Raw genomic sequence first — 19,622 nt, forward strand, 5'->3', positions numbered from 1 at the left:
AAAATTCTTTTTGGAGGTTAGATTGAAGTCAAAGACTGGCCTGAATTTCCCTATAAATTGAAAAAGGAGTTTTATATATTGTGTGGCTCATGAATTAAGATCCTTTGCTGTAAATGACAGTTCAGAGCAGACTATTGTACAGTATTTTGCTTGCAGATATCTAGAGTGGATATGTGATTAATTTGCTGACAGACCATCTCTGAAAGCAGTTCTAATGATGGACTTATAATTGATGGTATCCATCATTGAGAACCTAAAATATCCCCCTCCCTAAATTAAAAAAGATAAATGAAATAAACTAGGCTGAATGTATAAGCTGACAAATCTGAGGGAATTTAATGAAACTCTAAATTACCACAGCCAACAGATAAGAGGAAAAGGTTCCTTTGTGACTGATTATAATACTAAATTAAAAAAAATTATCCGAGAAAGATAGTGGAGGAAACAAAGATCTGTGGTCCATGTATCAAACGAAGTTATTGAAATATTTTTAATAAGTATATCTATCTCATTCCCTGGTTATTGTTGATTTGTATCAATCTTGTTAGTGCTGTTTGAAGACTAGTAAGTGCAGGAACTGTCCTGTAGGATACCTTAGATGACTGCTGTTGTAAGAGATTTTAGAATTAATATGACCTTATTTCCAGACTGCTGGGGGCTCCATACCAAATTCAGGTCATTCAAATGAGCTTTTTGGAAGGTGGTTCCTCAGTGTATAAGTAATTGTATCCATTACTGTGCTTTCAGCTATGTATGAAAAAGACCAGCTGAAAGTGACTTAAACAATGGATATTTATTATCTCCTCTAACAAGAAGTCCTGAGGTAAGGCCGCTGCAGGGCTGCTTTGGTGGCCAAGGACATAGTGGTAGCTTGGCATTCCTCCTGGTTTTTCCTTCCACGGTTACTCAGACACCTGGCTGAAGTGTCGAGTATCTTATCTTTGTACAGTGATACCTAGGGTTGGGAAAGGGACCTTTTCTTGTTATTCTTCTTGCAGAAAATTGTTCCTAGTACTTCCTTAGGTCTGTCTCATTGACCAGACTTGTCACTGATAAGGAGAATGGAACAGTTCACTTAAATCAAGAGTTACCCAGTCTCTTGAACCGTTCATGCCTGCCTGCTAGCTGATTAAAATCAGTTCTAATGCCAGTGACAGAAGAGAAGGGCCCCTTGGATAGGCAACAACAAATCCACTTAGATGGGCTATTGGAATTTACTGTGAAGGAAGTTTTGTGTTTTGTGTTTGTAACTTATTTCATTTCCTAGTTAGTAAGATGAACGTGCTTCACCTTTCTTTTGCATTTTACTTTCAAGTTTTACTCAGCTTAATATACTCTCTGCCTTCACCAGGACTCTGTCTACTAGTGACGATGTCGAAGACAGGGAAAATGAGAAGGGTCGCCTTGAAGAAGCCTATGAAAAATGTGACCGTGACCTGGATGAATTGATTGTGCAGCACTACACAGAATTGACGACAGCCATTCGCACATACCAGAGCATCACAGAGCGCATCACTAACTCCCGAAATAAAATAAAGCAGGTATTCCTCCCTTCTTGTCCGGTGATGGCAGCACTTCCTGTCAGTATAGGCGTTGCAGCTTGGAGAGGAGCCATGGTAGTGGCAAATGGTCCTTAATAAGTGATTCAAAATTCCGCTTTTCAGGAGTTCTGCAGGTGTCTGGAAAGGCTTGCTGGGAAAGACCACAGAAGGCATCCTTGGCTGATTTCTCCCCTCCCCTGTGTCTTATCCTTGGTTCTGCCATTATTTCTCACTGCAGTGTGGAATGAGACAAGCAAGATGGCCTCCATTTGCTTGTGTCTTACGGTCCATCCCTAACAAACTAGTAGGTGTACTGGCCCTTGTATTCTCCATTCTCATTCTAGCAGTTATTCCTGTACTTCACACATCTAAACAACAAAGCCTAATATTTGGACCATTGAGTCAGTGCCTATTCTGCATCTTAGTGGCCGACCTATTTACACTCACATGAGTTGGAGGGCAGCCAGCTAAATACCCTTTTATCGGAATCTAAACCACAGAAGAGAGTATGTTTCCTACATTGAAGTTGGTTGTGATTTGCCTGCATTTATTGTGCATTCTTGGTATTTTTTGTGAAGTGAAGAAAATTTAACCTACAGATTATTTAAACATAAAATGAAATGTTTATGAAAACAATTTTTTTTTTTTTTGGAGATGGAGCCTTGCTGTGTTGCCCAGGCTAGAGTGCAGTAGTGCCTCACTGAAGCCTTGAACTCCTGGGCTCAAGCAATCCTCCTGCCTCAGTCTCCCAAAGTGCTGGGATTATAGGTGTGACCCACCATGCCTGGCAGAAAACCAAAATTCTTGAATATCATGCTTTAGTTGTGATTAATGTGTATTAATTTTTTTTTTTTTTTTTTTTTTTTTAGTTTTTGAGACGGAGTCTCACTCTGTCGCTCAGGCTGGAGTGAATGCAGTGGCGTGATCTTGGCTCACTGCAAGCTCTGCCTCCCGGGTTCACACCATTCTTCTGCCTCTGCCTCCCGAGCAGCTGGGACTGCAGGTGCCCGCCACCACGCCTGGCTAATGTTTTTTTCGTATTTTTAGTAGAGACGGGGTTTCACTGTGTTAGCCAGGATGGTCTCGATCTCCTGACCTCGTGATCCTCCTGCCTGGGCCTCCCAAAGTGCTGGGATTACAGGCGTGAGCCACCGCACCCTGCCATTAATTTTTATTTTGTAGTTTTATTTTCATGTTTTGGAACAATTTTTCTTTTATTTGTTGTTTTTCTCCCTTTTTCTCCTCCTTCCTTTCTTCCTTCCCCCACGTTCTTTCTCCCCTTCTCTCTCTTCTCCTACCCCATCTTGCTCCCCACCCCCACTTTCTTCCTTTTGCATTAGGTCCTAGAGAAAAATCTTGGTTCTTGGGTACTATGTCTTTTGTACCTAAAGGATAAAATGGTTTTGTAAGGAGTATTTTCATAATTGGCCAAAGGATGAACTGATCAAATAAGGGTTATGTAGTATAACATTATAGTTATATGGTTTTTAACTGTGTATTTTGAGATCACTCCTTTAATACCGCTCAGTACTACTCTGTGATAAATAACAATAATTGCCACCACTTACTGAATGAACACTGAGTCTTTGCAAGGGATGATTATGTCCAATCATCTCAATGAATTTAGAATTTGAACTCTAATCTCCCTGATTCTAAGGCCTTTGATGCTGATTTTCAGGCATTTTTAAAGCAGCAGAAACTTTTTTTTTTGGGTGATATTTTGCAGAATACCAACATATCAATCATTAGGAGAGGCAATGCTCTCCTCTTATTTGGTTTTGGGGTGAGAGGTCCAAAGCATCATGCTTGGTTCTCCCCACCACTGTGGGACTGAGGGATGCATAGACCGTGATTTAAAATTCACTGCCCTATGCTATCAGATTGGTTAGGGGACTGTCTGGCCTGTATCTGCCCAGTAACAGCTGTGCATATGGCATCTTCATGTTTTGTTTTGTGTCCATTAGATCTTACATTATGATTTTGTAAGCAGATATATAAATTATGCTTCTACAAATACTGATGGTATATGACTTTCAATGTCTAAGAGTGTAGCTCTAGCTCCAGAATCAGTATACTCTTAACCTTTTTGGAAGCCACATGTTGACCTCTCTACATTTTAAAATTAACTGGGCTTTTTTTTTTTTTTCTTCTGAGACGGAGTTTCATTCTTGTTGCCCAGACTGGAGTGCATTTGTGCGATCTCAGCTCACCTCTACCTCCACCTCCCGGGTTCAAGTGATTCTCTTGCCTCAGCCTCCCGAGTAGCTGGGATTACAGGCATGCGTCACCACGCCTGGCTATAACTGGGCATTTTTGAAAGGGATACTATAAATGTTTGCCTTTACAAGTGCTGAGTTCATCCTATGGATTTATCTGTGAAACTAGGTAAAGTTATAGATCACTTGCTCTAGATTTAAAGTAAACTGTAGTCCATTTTGACCTAATATACTAAGCTCAGGAGGGGTCAATGAATGTATAGAGCTGCTGACCTTCTGGCTTTGCCTCGGGTAATCACAGCAAAGGTGAAGGACCTCATGGTATTTGTGTTTTCTGATTAGTCTGATTGACTGAAAAGACATTGTCCTTATCTCACGGGAAGCACCAGCAGTGACTTCTGCTTTGCTTCCCATCACTCTGAGTCAATAGCATCTTTGCTGCAAACAAACAATGTTCTCCTGATATTGAAAAAGAGCCTCGTCTTGATCATTTCACATTTGTTTTAGTGGCCACATTTCTGACCGTCCTCATTTTCAGTATGCTTGAGTTTTGAGCAAAAGAAAATAACAAAACTTTATTATATCTGATAGTTGTCAAGAAAGTAAATGTCATACTATTCTGGGTTATGAATTAACTTCAGTATTGGGAAGAGAAATAAAGGGTCAAAGCTCTTTTCAAAAGAGCCTTTAATAATTGATTAATGGGAAAATAAAAGTGTTGGGGGAAAATGAAAATGAATTTGTTTTTGACAATTTTGTACCATGACAGTCCATTTCTTATCACCAAGGAAACACTGATGTTTTCTCACTAATCTTTTCTTGTCATTTTTGGCTTTTAATTGCACTTTGGATTATATATGAAATATAGGTATGTATTTTTTTAAAGTGAAAACATGGATGATTCAGTAACGTTTGGGCTATGTTATCTCAGAGCCAAGCAAGATGCTGAGAATGTATAGATCTGAGTTGAAATTTTCTTTGTGTTCTCTGCCAAAATAATAAGGATTCATGTAGCAAATATCTGTTGAGTGCCTGCTACGTTGCTGGTTCTGTTTTAGGTGCTAGAGCTGTACAAATGGGAAACACCAGTTCCTGTCCTCATGGAGCTTATGTGCAAAGGAGAGGACAGAAAACGAACAAATAGATAATGTTGAACAACATTTATGTAGTCTCTATGTATTGAGTGTCTACTTTGTGTTGAGGATTGTTCTAGATTTTCAGGTATAGAAGCGAAGAAAACACAAATGTTTCTTTTTTTTATTTTTTATTATACTTTAAGTTCTAGGGTACATGTGCACAACGTGCAGGTTTGTTACATATGTATACATGTGCCATGTTGGTGTGCTGCACCCATTAACTCATCATTTACATTAGGTATATCTCCTAATGCTATCCCTCCCTCCTCCCCCCTCCCCACAATAGGTGATGTTCCCCTTCCTGTGTCCAAGTGATCTCATTGTTCAATTCCCACCTATGAGTGAGAACATGCGGTGTTTGGTTTTCTGTTCTTGAGATAGTTTGCTTCCAGCTGCATCCATGTCCCTACAAAGGACACAAACTCATCCTTTTTTATGACTACATAGTATTCCATGGTGTATATGTGCCACATTTTCTTAATCCAGTCTGTCACTGATGGACATTTGGGTTGGTTCCAAGTCTTTGCTATCGTGAATAGTGCCGCAATAAACATATGTGTGCATGTGTCTTTATAGCAGCATGATTTGTAATCCTTTGGGTATATCCCCAGTAATGGGATGGCTGAGTCAAATGGTATTTCTAGTTCTAGATCCTTGAGGAACTGCCACACTGTTTTCCACAATGGTTGAAGTAGTTTACAGTCCCACCAGCAGTGTTAAAAGTGTTCCTATTTCTCCACATCCTCTCCAGCACCTGTTGTTTCCTGACTTTTTAATGATTGCCATTCTAACTGGGAAAACACAAATATTTCTGTCCTTGTGGAGTTTACATTCTACTTGGGGGAGACAGACTATAGACTATAAGTGAATATATGAGTAAAGTGTGGTATAGCAGATGGTGAGAAGTGCTACACACACCCCCACCCCCCCACCAAGGAGAGGAGACTAGGGAGTTGCTGTTTTAGCTGGGTTGGCCAGACAGGGCTTCACTGAGGTCCTGTATGAGCCAACATCTGAAGGAGGTTAAGGAGAGTGTCAGGAAGAGCATTCCAGGAAGAAAGGAAGCAGGTGCCCAGATCCTAAGGCAGGGGCATGATTGGAGGTTGGGAGCAGCAGCAAGGTGGTTGGTGAGGTTGAAGCAAAATGAGGCATGGGGAGAGTGGCAGGAGAGAGATGAGAGAGCTAGGGCATGTGGTGTGGTGGGTGGGTGGATGGAAGTCATGTAGGGTCTTGTAGGTCACTGGAAAGACATTGATTTTAACTGTCAGTATTGATTGTAAGGCTTTGAGCACAGGAATAACATGGTGTGGCTAACATTTTAAAAGGCCCACTCTAGCTGCTGTGCTGGGAATAGATTTCAGTGGGGACCAAGGCAAATGAAGATGTTCATATTTGTCCATTGCCACCTTTTAAAGCTTGAGACCACAGAACTGTTTATGCTTCCCATTTGAGACAGAGTCTCTCTCCATCACCCGGGCTGGTGTGCAGTAGCACCATCATGAGTCACCGATGCCTCGACCTCCCAGACTCAGGTGATCCTCTTGCCTCAGCCTTCTGAGTAGTTGGGACCATAGGTGCATTCCACCATGCCTGGCTAATATTTGATTTTTTTGCAGAGACTGGGTCTCCGTATGTTGCCCAGGATGGTCTCATACTCCATCAAGTGATCCTTCTGCTTTGGTCTCCTAAAGTGCTGGGATTAGAGGTGTGAGCCACTGTGCGTGGCCTACACGTCTCATTTTTTGACATTACTTTCATATATTGATTTATATTATATTGGTAGATTCTATGTTTTTGAGTATAAAAATGAGCTGACAGATGGATTTAACTTTCTTCCCTGATGGTCCAAGCTTTTTTTTAAAAAAATTAATTATTGATTTATTTTAGAGATAGGGTTTCACTCTGTTGTCCAGGCTGGAGTGCAGTGGTGCCATCATAGCTCACTGCAGCCTCAAACTCCTGAGCTCAGGGGATCCTCCTGCCTCAGCCTCTTGAGTAGCTGGGATTACAGGCACTCACCACCATGCCTAGCTAATTTTAAAATTGTTTTTGTAGAGTCGAGATCTCAACAGAAGGCTCATAGGCTCAGCCTTGATACCATGTACAATTGATCAGGTCAAGTAATGTGGACGATAAGCAAAATAAATGGGCAGTTCTATTACTTTTGAATGCATTGTAAAATTTCTTAAAATGAGATGTTATTGCGTTGATAAACCTCCAATTCCATAGGTCTTGCCAGTTCTCTCATAATAATGACCGACCGGCTTATTATAGCAGCAGCAACAAAATAGATGGATATGAGTTGAGACAAATTGGGGATTTGGGCCAAATGGATTGGTGTGTTTCTCTATGGTGTACTAGGTGAATGAGATGACCTCAGATTTCTTTAAAGTTACAGAGTAGTCTAATGCTTATCGCTGCAGCAGGGTAGGTTGAAGGGAGATACCTGGCTTTGTTGTGATGTGCAAACAAACACTTAACATTTCATCCCAATTTTGACCACCTTGTTGGTACTAGATCAAGTTTTGAATCTCATTTTTCTTGCCTATAATGAGAAATAACTGTACACGATTATTCAAGTGAAGTTGTTAGGGCTTAATCATTGAGTAATGAAACATTTATTATTTAATATATACCTAAAATAATTCTGGCTTTTAAATGAGATTATACCTTGAAAGGTAGAATTGGAACGAGGAATAGCCTTAATATTAAAAATGTCCTAGTAGAACAACAAGGTTTGGTAGGAAGTTATTTACAGCCCAAATATAAGATGGAAAATTCTAGCCACTTGTATGAGAAAGGGAGAAGGCCTTTGGTTTCTAGAAATGGACATGCTAAACAGTGGGTAATAATGAGATATAATTTTAAATGTGTGCAGCACTCTAGAGCACATTAATGCAGTCACAGGAACCATGAGGTGATCTTTCCATTAAGTTCAGGTATGTGTATTTGTGTACTGTATTTAGGCTCTGCAGCTCAAAGGAACGTATTGGAAAGCGTTGAGGGGAGCCTCTCAGAATTTCAGACCTTAGAATGGCAACTGAAAAAACCCGGGGAAAGAAAGCACAGGCAATACAAGTTTGAAGGTAATTTAAAAATGATCTATAGTTCTAAAAGGCTTTTAAACAGAACAATGAATGGTATTTCCAAGGTTTGTTCTTTCTAGGTGCTTTCTGTAAGACTCCATGGGAAAAATTGGGTTGGTCTCTTATGGCAGGAGAAAACCTATGATAGTGCTTATATGTAGATTTACTTTTGCCAACAAAATTCAACAAAAACAAAGAACACATCTCAATATTTTATACTTTTAAAATTAAGAATGATGTCAACACATTAATTTTCATTTACTATCCTTGCCTCATAGAGAATTTTTCAGGATATTTCTAGTCTATAGTTTCAATGAGCTGTTTGCACATTGTTGTATTTTATTACAGATAATATGCATACGCAGAGGCATTCCCTCACTTCTTTATGTTTTTCTTGATCCAAATTCAGTACTTTTCTTTTCTTTTGTTTTTTTTGGAAACAGAGTCTCGCTCTGTTGCCCAAGCTGGAGTGCAATGGTGCGATCTCGGCTCACTGCAACCTCCGCCTCCCAGGTTCAAGTGATTCTCCTGCCTCACCTTCCAAAGTAGCTGGAATTATAGGCACCCACCACCACACCTAGCTAATATTTATATTTTTTAGTAGAGGTGGTGTTTCACCATGTTGGCCAGGCTGGTCTTGAACTCCTGACCTCAGGTAATCTGCCCAACTTGGCCTCCCAAAGTTCTGGGGTTACAGGCAAGAGCGATCACGCCCAGCCAAATTCAGTACTTTTCTGATTTTATGAGTTAAAAGTTATGACCTTCCCCAGGCCTGTGTGTATCAGCCCCTCTCTCTCTCTATATCTCTCTGGTCTTCCTCTCACAAATGCTAAGGCAGTTTTATTCAAAGCCCCACTTTGCTTTTCTCACCCCTTTATCTTTTCCAAGAGAGGGCTGCAAAAATCTCAACTTCGCTGCCGTCTGTGTCATCTCACATTTCTATTCACAATAGCCTCTTGAGCCCTGTTTTCCTTCTTTTCTCTTTTTCTAATAGTCTCTAGTTAGGGTGACTTGTAGTTTTTGTGAAATTCTAGCTATTGCTGAACAGGTGATTATGAGCAACTGTGAAGTTACTAAAACTCTGAGAAAGCAAAGGAAATTTGTCTCTGACTTGATGTCGTGGTTTGAACAACCTGACTTTTCATGCATTTGTTTAAGGAAGAAATGGAGTAACATAATTTTTCAATCTTAATTATACTTATACATTAAATAGAATGAAATGAAAATACTGTCATCACATTTATAAAAGTAGAACAGAGTTTTGAGAAATAAATGATTCAGTGTTATTTGATACTTTTCTAACATGTGAATGTTATTATTCATTGATGGGTATAGCCCTGTTTCTTCCCATTAAAAAAAAACTTTATTTTTTAATTTAAAAAAATTGACAAAAATTACATATGTTTGTAGTAGACAGCATGCTGTTTTGAAATACATATACCTTGTGGAATGGCTAAACCAAGCTAATTAACATACACATCACCTCACATGCTTGTCAGTTATTTGTGGTGAGAATACTTAGAATCTACCTTTTCATCAATTTTCAAGCATACAATACATTGTTATTAACTGTAGTCACCGTGTTGTACAATGGGTTTCTTGAACTTACTTCTGTTGTCTAACTGAAGTATTGTATCACTTGACCAACATCTTCTCAACCCGTCCTCTCACTCCGAGCCCCTGGTAACTACTGCTCTACTTTCTGCTTCTATGAGTTTGACTATTTTAGATTCTACGTGTAAGGGAGATGATGCAATATTCATCTTTCTGTGTCTGGCTGATTTCACTTAACATAATGTCCTCCAGGTTCATCCGTGTTGTTGCAAATGACAAGAGTTCCTTTTGTTTTTGAGACAGGGTCGCACTCTGTTGTCCAGGCTGGAGTAAATGACGCGATCTTGGGGCTCACTATAGCCTTGACTTACTGAGCTCAGGCGATCCTCCCACCTCAGTTCCTCCGCTATCTGGGACCACAGGTGCATGCCACTATGCCCAGCTAATTTTTTGTGGAGATGGGTTTTCACCAGGTTGCCCAGGCTGGTTTCAAACTCCTGGGCTCAAGTGATCTACCCACCTTAGGCTCCCAAAGTGGTGGGATTACAGGTGTGAGCCACCATGCCCGAACAGATTTCCTTCTTTTTAAATGCTGAATGGCGTTCCATTGTGCTTATACCATATTTCTTTTTTCATTCATCTGTTGATGGACACTTAGGCTGCAGTGATCATGGGAGTGCAGATATCTCTTTGACATATTGACTTCAATTCCTTTGGATATAGACCCTGTAGTGAGATTGTTGGATCATATGGTAGTTCTATTTTTTTATTTTTTGAGGAAACTCCATACTATTTTCCACAGTGGCTGTATTTTCCATCTTTATTGAGGTATAGTTTACGTACAGTAAAATGCCATATTTTCAGAGTGCAGTGCAATGAGTTTTGGCAAACGTATATATCACTGAATGTGTTACCATCACCCCAGAGTTCTCTCCTGCCTCTTTGCAGTCGGTTCTCTCTCACATCCTGCTCCAAGCAACTACTGATTTGAATTCTGGCGCTATGGATTAGTTTCGCCTGTTCTGGAACTTTGTATGTTATGCCCTCTTTTGTGTCTAGCTTCTTTTGCTTGGCATAATGTTTTTGTGATTCTTCATTATTTCTTCCTTTTTGTGGCTGACTGACCCTATCCCGCAACTTCTAAAATAACACTTTTTACGACTGTGACTTTCTAATCATAAAGCAAAAACCTCAGGGCAATTTAGTATTAAAAGTTCCTGTAGTTTTTTTGGTCTGTAGCTTTGTTACCTCAGTTTAGAGAATCTTGGTGTGGTCATTTTCTACACAGACTGATGCCAATTGTTTACCCCCAACAAATTCTACTTCACTTTTCTTTCCATGTAGTAAGCAAAAATGAGTGAGCTGATTACATTGTACATATCCGAGTGTGAAATGACACAATTGTCTTTTTCCAATCAGATAGGAGTTTGCCAAGCTTTACTGACACTCTGTAAGTTTGTCCCCCACTCTCGATCAAGAGCCTAGTTGGGTGTTGTATGACATAAAATTTATTTTTAATTGTTTCCATGGTAACCATTACACATAGAGGAAAAAGCTGAGAACTATATTAGCAAGGTGCTATGAGCAGGATATCAGAAATCAAGATTCTAACAGATTTGAACTAAGATTTAAAATGGAATGATTTAATAGCTGGAGTCCTTAACCTAGAGACTAAGAACTACAGTAGAATCTAGGAATGGCTTTTAGGGATGTGCTTTTTTTTTTTTTGAGACGGAGTCTTGCTCTGTCACCCAGGCTGGAGTGCAGTGGTGCGATCTCAGCTCACTGCAAGCTCCGCCTCCCTGGTTCATGCTATTCTCCCACATCAGCCTCCGGAGTAGCTGGGACTACAGGCGCCCGCCACCACGCCCAGCTAATTTTATTTTTGTATTTTTAGTACAGAGGGGGTTTCACCTTGTTAGCCAGGATGGTCTCTATCTCCTGACCTCGTGATCTGCCCACGTTGGCCTGCCAAAGCCCTGGGATTACAGGTGTGAGCCACCGCGGCCGGCCGGAGAGATATGTTTAAAAGTCAAATAAAGCCGCAAATGATGATAAAAGACTGGACTCTCCTACCTCATCCTACCCCAGTCCCAGTTCTAACATCTCAGAGGTGCCGACTTTTTTAGTTTTTCTTTTTTAGGTATTTCTATTTCTAATAGTATGCTTGTGCTGTGTGTGTTTTTTTCTTAAATGTTATGTATTAACTTCCAATTACGGAAGATGAGGCCTTAGCCCGCTTCCCAGTCTCTCCCCATCCTACCACATCCTCTTCCTTCATCCTCTCTATATAGTTGTATTCTAGTTTTGGTTAAATAGATGATCAGTGCTTGCCTTTTTATAACTACACTAACATGTACATCTAAGCCATACAGCATACTATGATTATGTTTTTTCTTGTGTGCGCGTGTTGTTGTTTTTCTGGAGTTGCTGATTGGATAGTCCTGTTACCTTTCTTCTGTATTGTGTTTCCTGGATCCCTTGTTTCTTCTCTTCTGTTTTCTCTTGTAGTGGTGGAACACATTCTTCAGTAGTTTGCTGAGATATGGTGCATACAAAGTTGAGTTTTTGAGAGCTTGCAAGCCTGAAAATGTCTTTATTCTTTCCTTATATTTGATTGATAGTTCTTCTGGGAAATAATTCTTTCTTAAAATTTTGAAGGTTTATCGTTCCTTTGTCTTGTAGCTTTTAATGTTGCTGCTGAGAGAAATCTGATGTCATTCTGATTCACAAGCCTTTGTATAGGTCCTGGTTTTTCCTTTTTTTCTTTGACAGCTTTTGTGATTGTCTCTCTATCCCTTGTGTTCTTATATGTCAGAATAATGTGTCCTGACTTGGGCCTTTTTGCCTTCCATTTTCTTGAGTACTTGGTGTGCCTTTTCAATCTGAAAACTTATGTCTTGGCATGTTCTGGCATTTTTTTTTCTTTCTTCTTTTTTTATTAAAAAAAAAAAAAAAAAAAAAGAGCTGGAGTCTTGCTTTGTTGCCTAGGCTGGATGCAGTGGCACGATCATGGCTCTCTGCAGTCTCAACCTCCCGGGCTCCAGTGATCTCCTAACTCAGCCTCCTGAATAGCTGGAACTACAGGCATGTGCCACCATATCTGGCTGATTTTTAAATTTATTGTAGAAGCAGGGTCTCCCTGTGTTGCCAGAGTTGGTCTTGAACTCCTGAGCTCCAGCAGCCCTCTACCTTAGCCTCCCAAAGTGCTGGGATTATAGTAAGATACTGCCCCGGGCAGGCAGTTTTTTAAAAAAATTATTTAATTATTTAATTATTTTAAAACTTTTTTTCTCGACTCCATTTTTTTCACTTTTCCTTCCTTGGAACTCCTATCTGGTAAGTGTTGGACCTTTTGGATCAATCCCATTGTTTTGTTTTACCTCCTATCTCATTTTTTGGTGTTTTCCTATTTGGAGATTTCCTCAAGGATACCTTCTAACCTTTCAATTTGATTTTTAAAATTTCTGTTTTAATTTCTAAGAGTTGTTTTTCATGTTTGTATCATTCTGTCCTTGGTTAATTGATGTAATAGCTTCTTTTATTTTTCCTAAGGATGTTAATTATCGTTTAACAAAATTATCTTTCCTGCAGTTTCTGTTCCCTCATGTCCTGCTTCAGTAATTTTCTCTTTTTGTTTTGATGCCCGTCATTCCATTCTGCAGGCTTTCTGTGAATGTCTGGTGATCCTTGGCTAACCGTTTGTATGTAAGAGGCAGGCACTACAAAGCTGATTGGAAGCTCAGAACATATTATGGAGCTTGTCCATAATGATTGTTGGGTAGGGACTCATCAGTTTCTTCCTTGAATCGTCAGATGTCACTATCTGTATAAGCCTTTTCACTTGGACCAGTTGACTTTCCCAAGGGAGAAGCCATACGTCTCCTGTGTTGGGGTGAAAAGTCAAGCTGCCAGTGTTTTGGAGCCTAACTGTTGACAGAGACCGAGGGTCCATGGGGGCTGAGGATCTAACTGTTTAATAGGTCCTACTTTGTCTTCATCCTCCTGTTTTCTGTGTAGTGTCTCATGCCCTCCGCTCAACCATACCTGACATTTCCTTGTCTAGATCCTTTCCAATTCAGTTGCTCCCAATTTGGCCAATGCTGTGGGGAGGGAATTGCCTATGTGTGTGGCTTGATGGAGATTTGGGGCTCAAAATACTCCTATGGAAACTTTTAACCCAGTACCCCTGCCTTTAGTATACTTGGTGCCTCCTTTTTGATATTAGCAAATCCTGCTCCAGGCTAAGGTTTTCAGATTTCTCTGGCCTGCTAATTTAGTTGCCTACTGTCCATCTTCTTGCTAACTTCCACAGTTTTGTTATCATCTCTTATTTGCTGCTGTTCTTCTCTGTTCTCTCTTTTTATGCTTAAAAAAATTTCTTTGCTATTACTTTGGTGGGATTGCAGGAGGGAGTAGAAATAATTGGAATTATCTTCATCAGATTTTCAAAGAGTTCTATGACCCCCCAAATTAATAATCAGTCTATTATATTTATTAAGAGAGGTTACAAGGTCTTCTTATTCAAGACTTTTTTTTTTTTTTTTTTTTTTTTTTTAACATGGGAGAGTTTCATAGAAACATGATTTAGGTGTTGTCATGAAGTTGTAGGAAGGGATTAGGTGCTTTCTCAAGAAACCTTTTAATCTTGGTATTTTGTCCTCATATTTTCCATACTTGTTGGATGAATGTTGAAATTTAGTTTTGTAATCACCAGAGGCATAGTGTCAGTGAATATTTTCATCACCACATCAAATCTTGTAGAAGAACAATACAGATTTTCAGTTATCAAAAGTATGGTAGACTCTGCGCTGATGGACATGTCCCATGTATTGATGAAGGTTTGGATTATACAGGTGGGCGCATTTGCCAAAACTTACCATGTGGTACACTTGAGATGCATTCATGGATAAATTTTACCTCAAACATAAACCAGACACAAAACTGTAAAGAAATATTTAAACTCAAATTTAAATAACATACATGTGAGGACTATCAAAAATATATGAAAGTAGTTCTGTGAATTTTGAAAGATCATGGTTTTTAAAATTTTTCCATGTTGCTGGAAAATGGCTGTCATTCCATTCTGTCATGGCTGTCATTTCCATTTTCCAAAAATGGAAAATTTTCAATTAGAGGAGCAAATAAAAACTTACTTCTATCACGTGCATCACAACTACCTCCTCCATTCCTCTGTTCTCCCTTTTATTTTGTCATGTTTTGCGTATGCTAGTCGCTATACCGTGCAGATCTACAGGTGGTGGAGGTTGTCTTATTTAATATCTAATAATCAGAATGCAAGGCAAAAAAGCCTTGGTACGTCCTTTTATTTTGAGATTATCTCTGGATGTGCCTACTCTCTTTTGGAAGCTGGGGTTATTTTTATTTTAGTCAGTTAAGTTGAGCACCCAGTTTCTTGGTTTTAAACTTCAGCTGGAGTTCTAGAGCTAGAAGCATGGACCAAGTGACCTATCAGCTGGATAGGAGATTTGCAGGGATTGGGGAAGGTATAGTAGCATGGACTCTTACACTGATCACTCCCCTTTTAGGTATATTAATATTTATGAGGTACTTCATGTTTTCAGAGTGCTTTCTCTTTAGTAATTTTTTCTAGATTACTCAAAGGTAATCTAGAAAAGGTAGGTTGGGAGTAGTTTTCTCATTTCATGGGAGAGAAATTAGAGAGAGGTGGAGATGTGCCCAAGTGAGGCTATGTCAGAACCAGGATTAGAATTTTGGAGGCAGACCAAGGAGAGTAAGTGGCAGTGGGAATTAGGAACTGCTACATACAGTAGTACCAGTGAAGACTACTAACCAGATTATAGGTTTAGACTGGCAAGACTTTGGACTGACCCAAGACTGAATCTGTTTTATTGTAGGTAAAAGAGAACCTGCTTTCATGCAAGATGCTGCTGCACTGCAAACGGGATGAGCTTCGGAAACTATGGATTGAAGGAATTGAGCATAAGCATGTCCTGAACTTGCTGGATGAAATTGAGAATATCAAGCAAGTGCCTCAAAAACTGGAACAGTGCATGGCCAGCAAGCACTATCTCAGTGCCACTGACATGCTGGTAAGAGAACAGCCTGTGCTAAGGGTCATTTTTGTTAAGATGTAAAAGCACTCTCTTTTGTTCTCTCTGAATCCTGTAATGCGTGTAGCACATTACAAACTGCCCTCTTGGGATGCATGAGCCCTTGCAGGTGAAGCCTGGCTGGTTCTCTTTCTAATTCCAGTGTTTGAAATGGTAGGTGATTATTATTTATGTATTATCTGCCTTTGTAACAATGGGAAGAAATATAATAGTAAGAAACCAGTACTTAAATCAGGTTAGAATGGTAATGAGAGGTGTTTTTTAACTTCAGAGGAAAATAGTTAATGAATCCAATTTTAAATGAAATCTATATAATACAGAACTTCTGAAGATTTATAGACTAGTGTTCCACACATTTTTTGAAGAAATTTTTACATTAGGGCTTTGTTCTTTTCCTTGAAATTGATAAGAAATAAAATTTTGGGAGACTAATGCTGGAAGCAACTTTATTGAGCAAGAGTACTCCACAATCTAGCCTTTAGCTTCTGTCTTAGTCCTTTGTGTATGCTCCTTTTTGAATTGCTGAAAGTTCCCAGAAGGATGCAGTTGGTGGTTCATGTGGCTGAGTGTCAAGAAGATGAATAAAAAATAGAAACACAGAGTTTGCTCCCTAATAATCCTAACTTTCCCAGGGCCTGTGGCTCTTAGAGAGGGCTGCTCTTTCCCCCTTCCCTTCTACCCACCCGGTCCCACTTCCGTCTCATTCAGAGTTGGCTAAGGAAGCTCTCTATAGGAGCTCTCAGCAGCAGATGGGCTGTATTTGAATTGTTGTTTTTTTCTTCCTCACAGTAGGTGTTTCACCTTTACTGTTGTTTCACCAAATTAGATTGGCTTTAACACTGGAAAAAACACTGAGGAGAATTGGTAGAGACACAGATTAAATGCTCTAAGTGGTTCTAATTCATTCAGACTTCCAAGAAGAATTTGGCTAAAAGTCCTTCATAAGAAGCTTTTTAAGGAAATTTGGTAACCAAGGAGTGAGAAGTGCCATGATATTCTATGAGATATTAAAACCTGGTTATGTGATAAGACTGAGTGGTCAGTTTCCACAGTGGAAGGAGATTAATAATGGTTGGCCCTTGGCTGGGAGTTTGAGGCGGCAGTGAGTCATGATCGTGCCACTGTACTCCAGCCTGGGTGATAGAGCAAGACTCTGTCTCAAAAAGAATCCCAAAAAGCAACAAAAAAAGATTGACTCTTGGGAGTGACAAAAGAATTGGTTATTTTCAGCATCTTATTCAAAGTGGCTTCTTCTTTAGTAATAATGACTATAGGGTGTCTGGTAGAAAAAAATTACTTTTCACCTTTAGTGTTGATTTATGCATTATGAATGCATACTTGTGTTAAATCATCAAGATTCAGCAATCAGATAAGCATGTATATATTTGTGTAGCAAATATACATCTATTTGAATCACAATTTTTTGGAGTGGGCTTGCTTTTAAGTAAGTGCCACAGATTAAAATAGGTTGTTAGAATTTATTTGTTAATTATGTTCATTTAGGATTTCAGATTTTTGTGTAATGGTCTTTGTAGGGCTAATTTATTTACCTAAGGGCTAATCAATTTATTTACTTAAAGGCTAATCAATAATGAATACTGTTCCTTTTTTTCTAACATATTTTCCTCAAGACTCATTGAATAACTTCTTTAAATTCTTGGTTGCAAGTTACAGAAATTCACCTCTAGCTAGCTTAAGTGAAAATAATTGTTTGACTCATGTAACCAGTCTGCCAAAGGAACAGGAGTGTATGTGGAATGTCACCTGTGTGTTTTCTCTGCATACCCTCTTCATTGTTCTACTGAAGACTGGTCTCTTCATGTGTGAGGGAGGAGGTTGGGTATTGAGAGAAAACAGGGGGCATAGGCTATGTCTACATCTTTCCACCTTTACAGAAGAAAATGCTCTTTTTTTTTTTTCCCATAATTCAGAATTCTAGGGTTAGGAGCTAGATTGAGCCAGGTTGGGTATGATAATCATCAATAAAACTATCTGGTTGGGGCAGTGGGGGTGGAATGGGGAGGAAGAACAGTCATGTCCAGAAAAGAGTGAGTGTGTAAGACACATTTTCTGGAGGTTTTGTTTTGTTTTCCGTTTGGTTGTTTATATATTCTAGATACTAATTCTTCTTGTCTGAGAGATGGATTGCAAATATCTTCTCCCAATTCGGGATTTATCTTTTTCCTTTGTTTACAGTGTCTTTGTTATAAAGAAATTAAAAATTTTAATGCAAAACAATTTCTCAGTATTTTTTGTTATGTGATTTTTTTTTTTTTTTTTTTTTTTTTTTGAGACAGTCTCACTCTGTTGCCCAGGCTGGAGTGCAGTGGCGTGACCTCAGCTCACCATAACCTTTGCCTCCCAGGTTCAAGGGTGTCTCCTGCCTCAGCCTTCCAAGTACCTGGGATTACAGGCGTGTGCCACCACGCCTAGCTAATTTTTGTATTTTTAGTAGAGATGGGTTTTCACTGTGTTGAGTCAGGCTCGTCTAGAATTCCTGACCTCAAGTGATCTGCCTGCCTTGGCCTCCCAAAGTGCTGGGATTACAGCTGTGAGCCACAGTGCCCAGCCTGTTACGTGATTTTTGATGTAAGAAAACTTTTTTCCATCCCAATGTCATAAGAGAATCTCCTATGTTTTCTTCTTTAACCCATCAAAAGTCCATTTTTATATATGGTATCAACTGAGGATCTGATTTTATCTTTCTTCTATATAGTCGGTTGGCTCAGGCTGTTTATTGAATCCTTTTTCTACTGATTTTATGATGCTATTTTGGTTACACAGCAACTTTTCACGTATGCATGGATCTGTTTCTGAGCTCTTTATTTTGTTTAATGGTATTATTTGTACCTGCACCCAAACCATGCTGTTTTAACTCCTATAACTTTATAATACATCTTGATAGGAAGTGAAGAGATTGTCTGTTGCTATTCAAAATGTCTTTGTGGCCAGGCATGGTGGCCCACACCTGTAATCCCAGCAGTTTGGGAGGCTGAGGTGGGCAGGTCACTTGAGGTCAGGAGTTCGAGACCATCATGGCCAAACATGGTGAAACTCCATCTCTACTAAAAATACAAAATTAGGTGGGATTACATGCCTGTAATCCCAGCTAGCTCAGGAGGCTGAGGCTGGAGAATCACTTGAACCTTCAATAGCTAATAGATAGAATTTAAGAGAATTATCTTTGCAATGTTAAGTCTCCTTATCTGTGAACATATTCCTTTCATTTATTAAAATCTTTGTTTGTGTCCTTTAATAATGCTTAGCGATATAGTCCTTAGAGGTTCGCATGTATTTTGTTAGATGTATTTCTGGGTATTACATTTTTTTGCTGTTGTCTTTTAAAACAGTAGCTGTTTATTTATTAAGGTTTCTAGTTACTGGTTGCTGGTGCATAAGGATGTGATGTATTTTTCTTTTTTAATTGACCTTATATTTCCCTGAACTGATTCCCAATACTGTCTGCCTGAAAAGTGATGACTTATTTTTTAAGACCTGGCTCAAATTTCATCAACTCTTTGAATGTCCCAGATATTCAGATAGCTAGGTGCTTTTCTTTATGTTTCCATAAGCTCGTATGTTTCATTTTAATATATATAATTCCTTTTGTTGGTGTAGTAGGTCATTGAGGGTGGGGGTTGTTTCTTACCTATTTTTGTCTGCCCTGTTCCCAGCATAGCATAGCTCATATAGTCAGAGTTCACAAATCATTAGCTAAATGGGTGACTATGTGGAAGACTTTAATACCACTACAGAAAGAAAAAGGTGTTTCTTTTGTGGGAGCTTTGTTCTGTTTTTTCTTCTCTGGTTATTTATTTATTTATTTATTTTTTAATGGCAAGGTTCTCTAGTGTCTAACCTTTCCTTTTTGTAGTAATTAAATGAATGACAATGATAACAATAGCTAATATGTATTGAGCACTTACTATGTCCTGCCTGGTACTATCTGAAATATGTTACATTTGTTAACTTATTTCTCTCAACAACTCCACTT

At 39.2% G+C, this 19,622-nt stretch overlaps 1 protein-coding gene and 1 non-coding gene across 10 annotated transcripts in view; both read left to right on the forward strand.

Moving 5' to 3' along the window:
- EXOC4 (exocyst complex component 4) overlaps window positions 1-19,622 on the forward strand; it is an 815,224-nt gene that overhangs the window by 21,126 nt on the left and 774,476 nt on the right. For 8 of the 9 annotated variants that reach the window (XR_013415598.1, XR_013415599.1, XR_013415597.1 and 5 more), the window contains 2 exons: window positions 1,352-1,541; window positions 15,413-15,607. Coding sequence is in view for 5 of the 9 variants with exons in the window: in XM_015134942.3 (XP_014990428.1) it covers window positions 1,352-1,541; window positions 15,413-15,607 (385 nt within the window). In the remaining 4 variants the exon portion in view is untranslated. The remainder of the gene's footprint in view (window positions 1-1,351; window positions 1,542-15,412; window positions 15,608-19,622) is intronic. The other variant, XM_077997361.1, reaches the window with a different exon arrangement.
- On the forward strand, window positions 17,383-17,490 carry MIR6133 (microRNA mir-6133). Its single transcript, NR_128326.1, is given in 1 exon segment — window positions 17,383-17,490. It is a non-coding gene; the product is annotated as a microRNA mir-6133 (primary transcript).

This window comes from Macaca mulatta, chromosome 3, assembly GCF_049350105.2.
Source record: "Macaca mulatta isolate MMU2019108-1 chromosome 3, T2T-MMU8v2.0, whole genome shotgun sequence".
Taxonomy (NCBI): Eukaryota; Metazoa; Chordata; class Mammalia; order Primates; family Cercopithecidae; genus Macaca; species Macaca mulatta.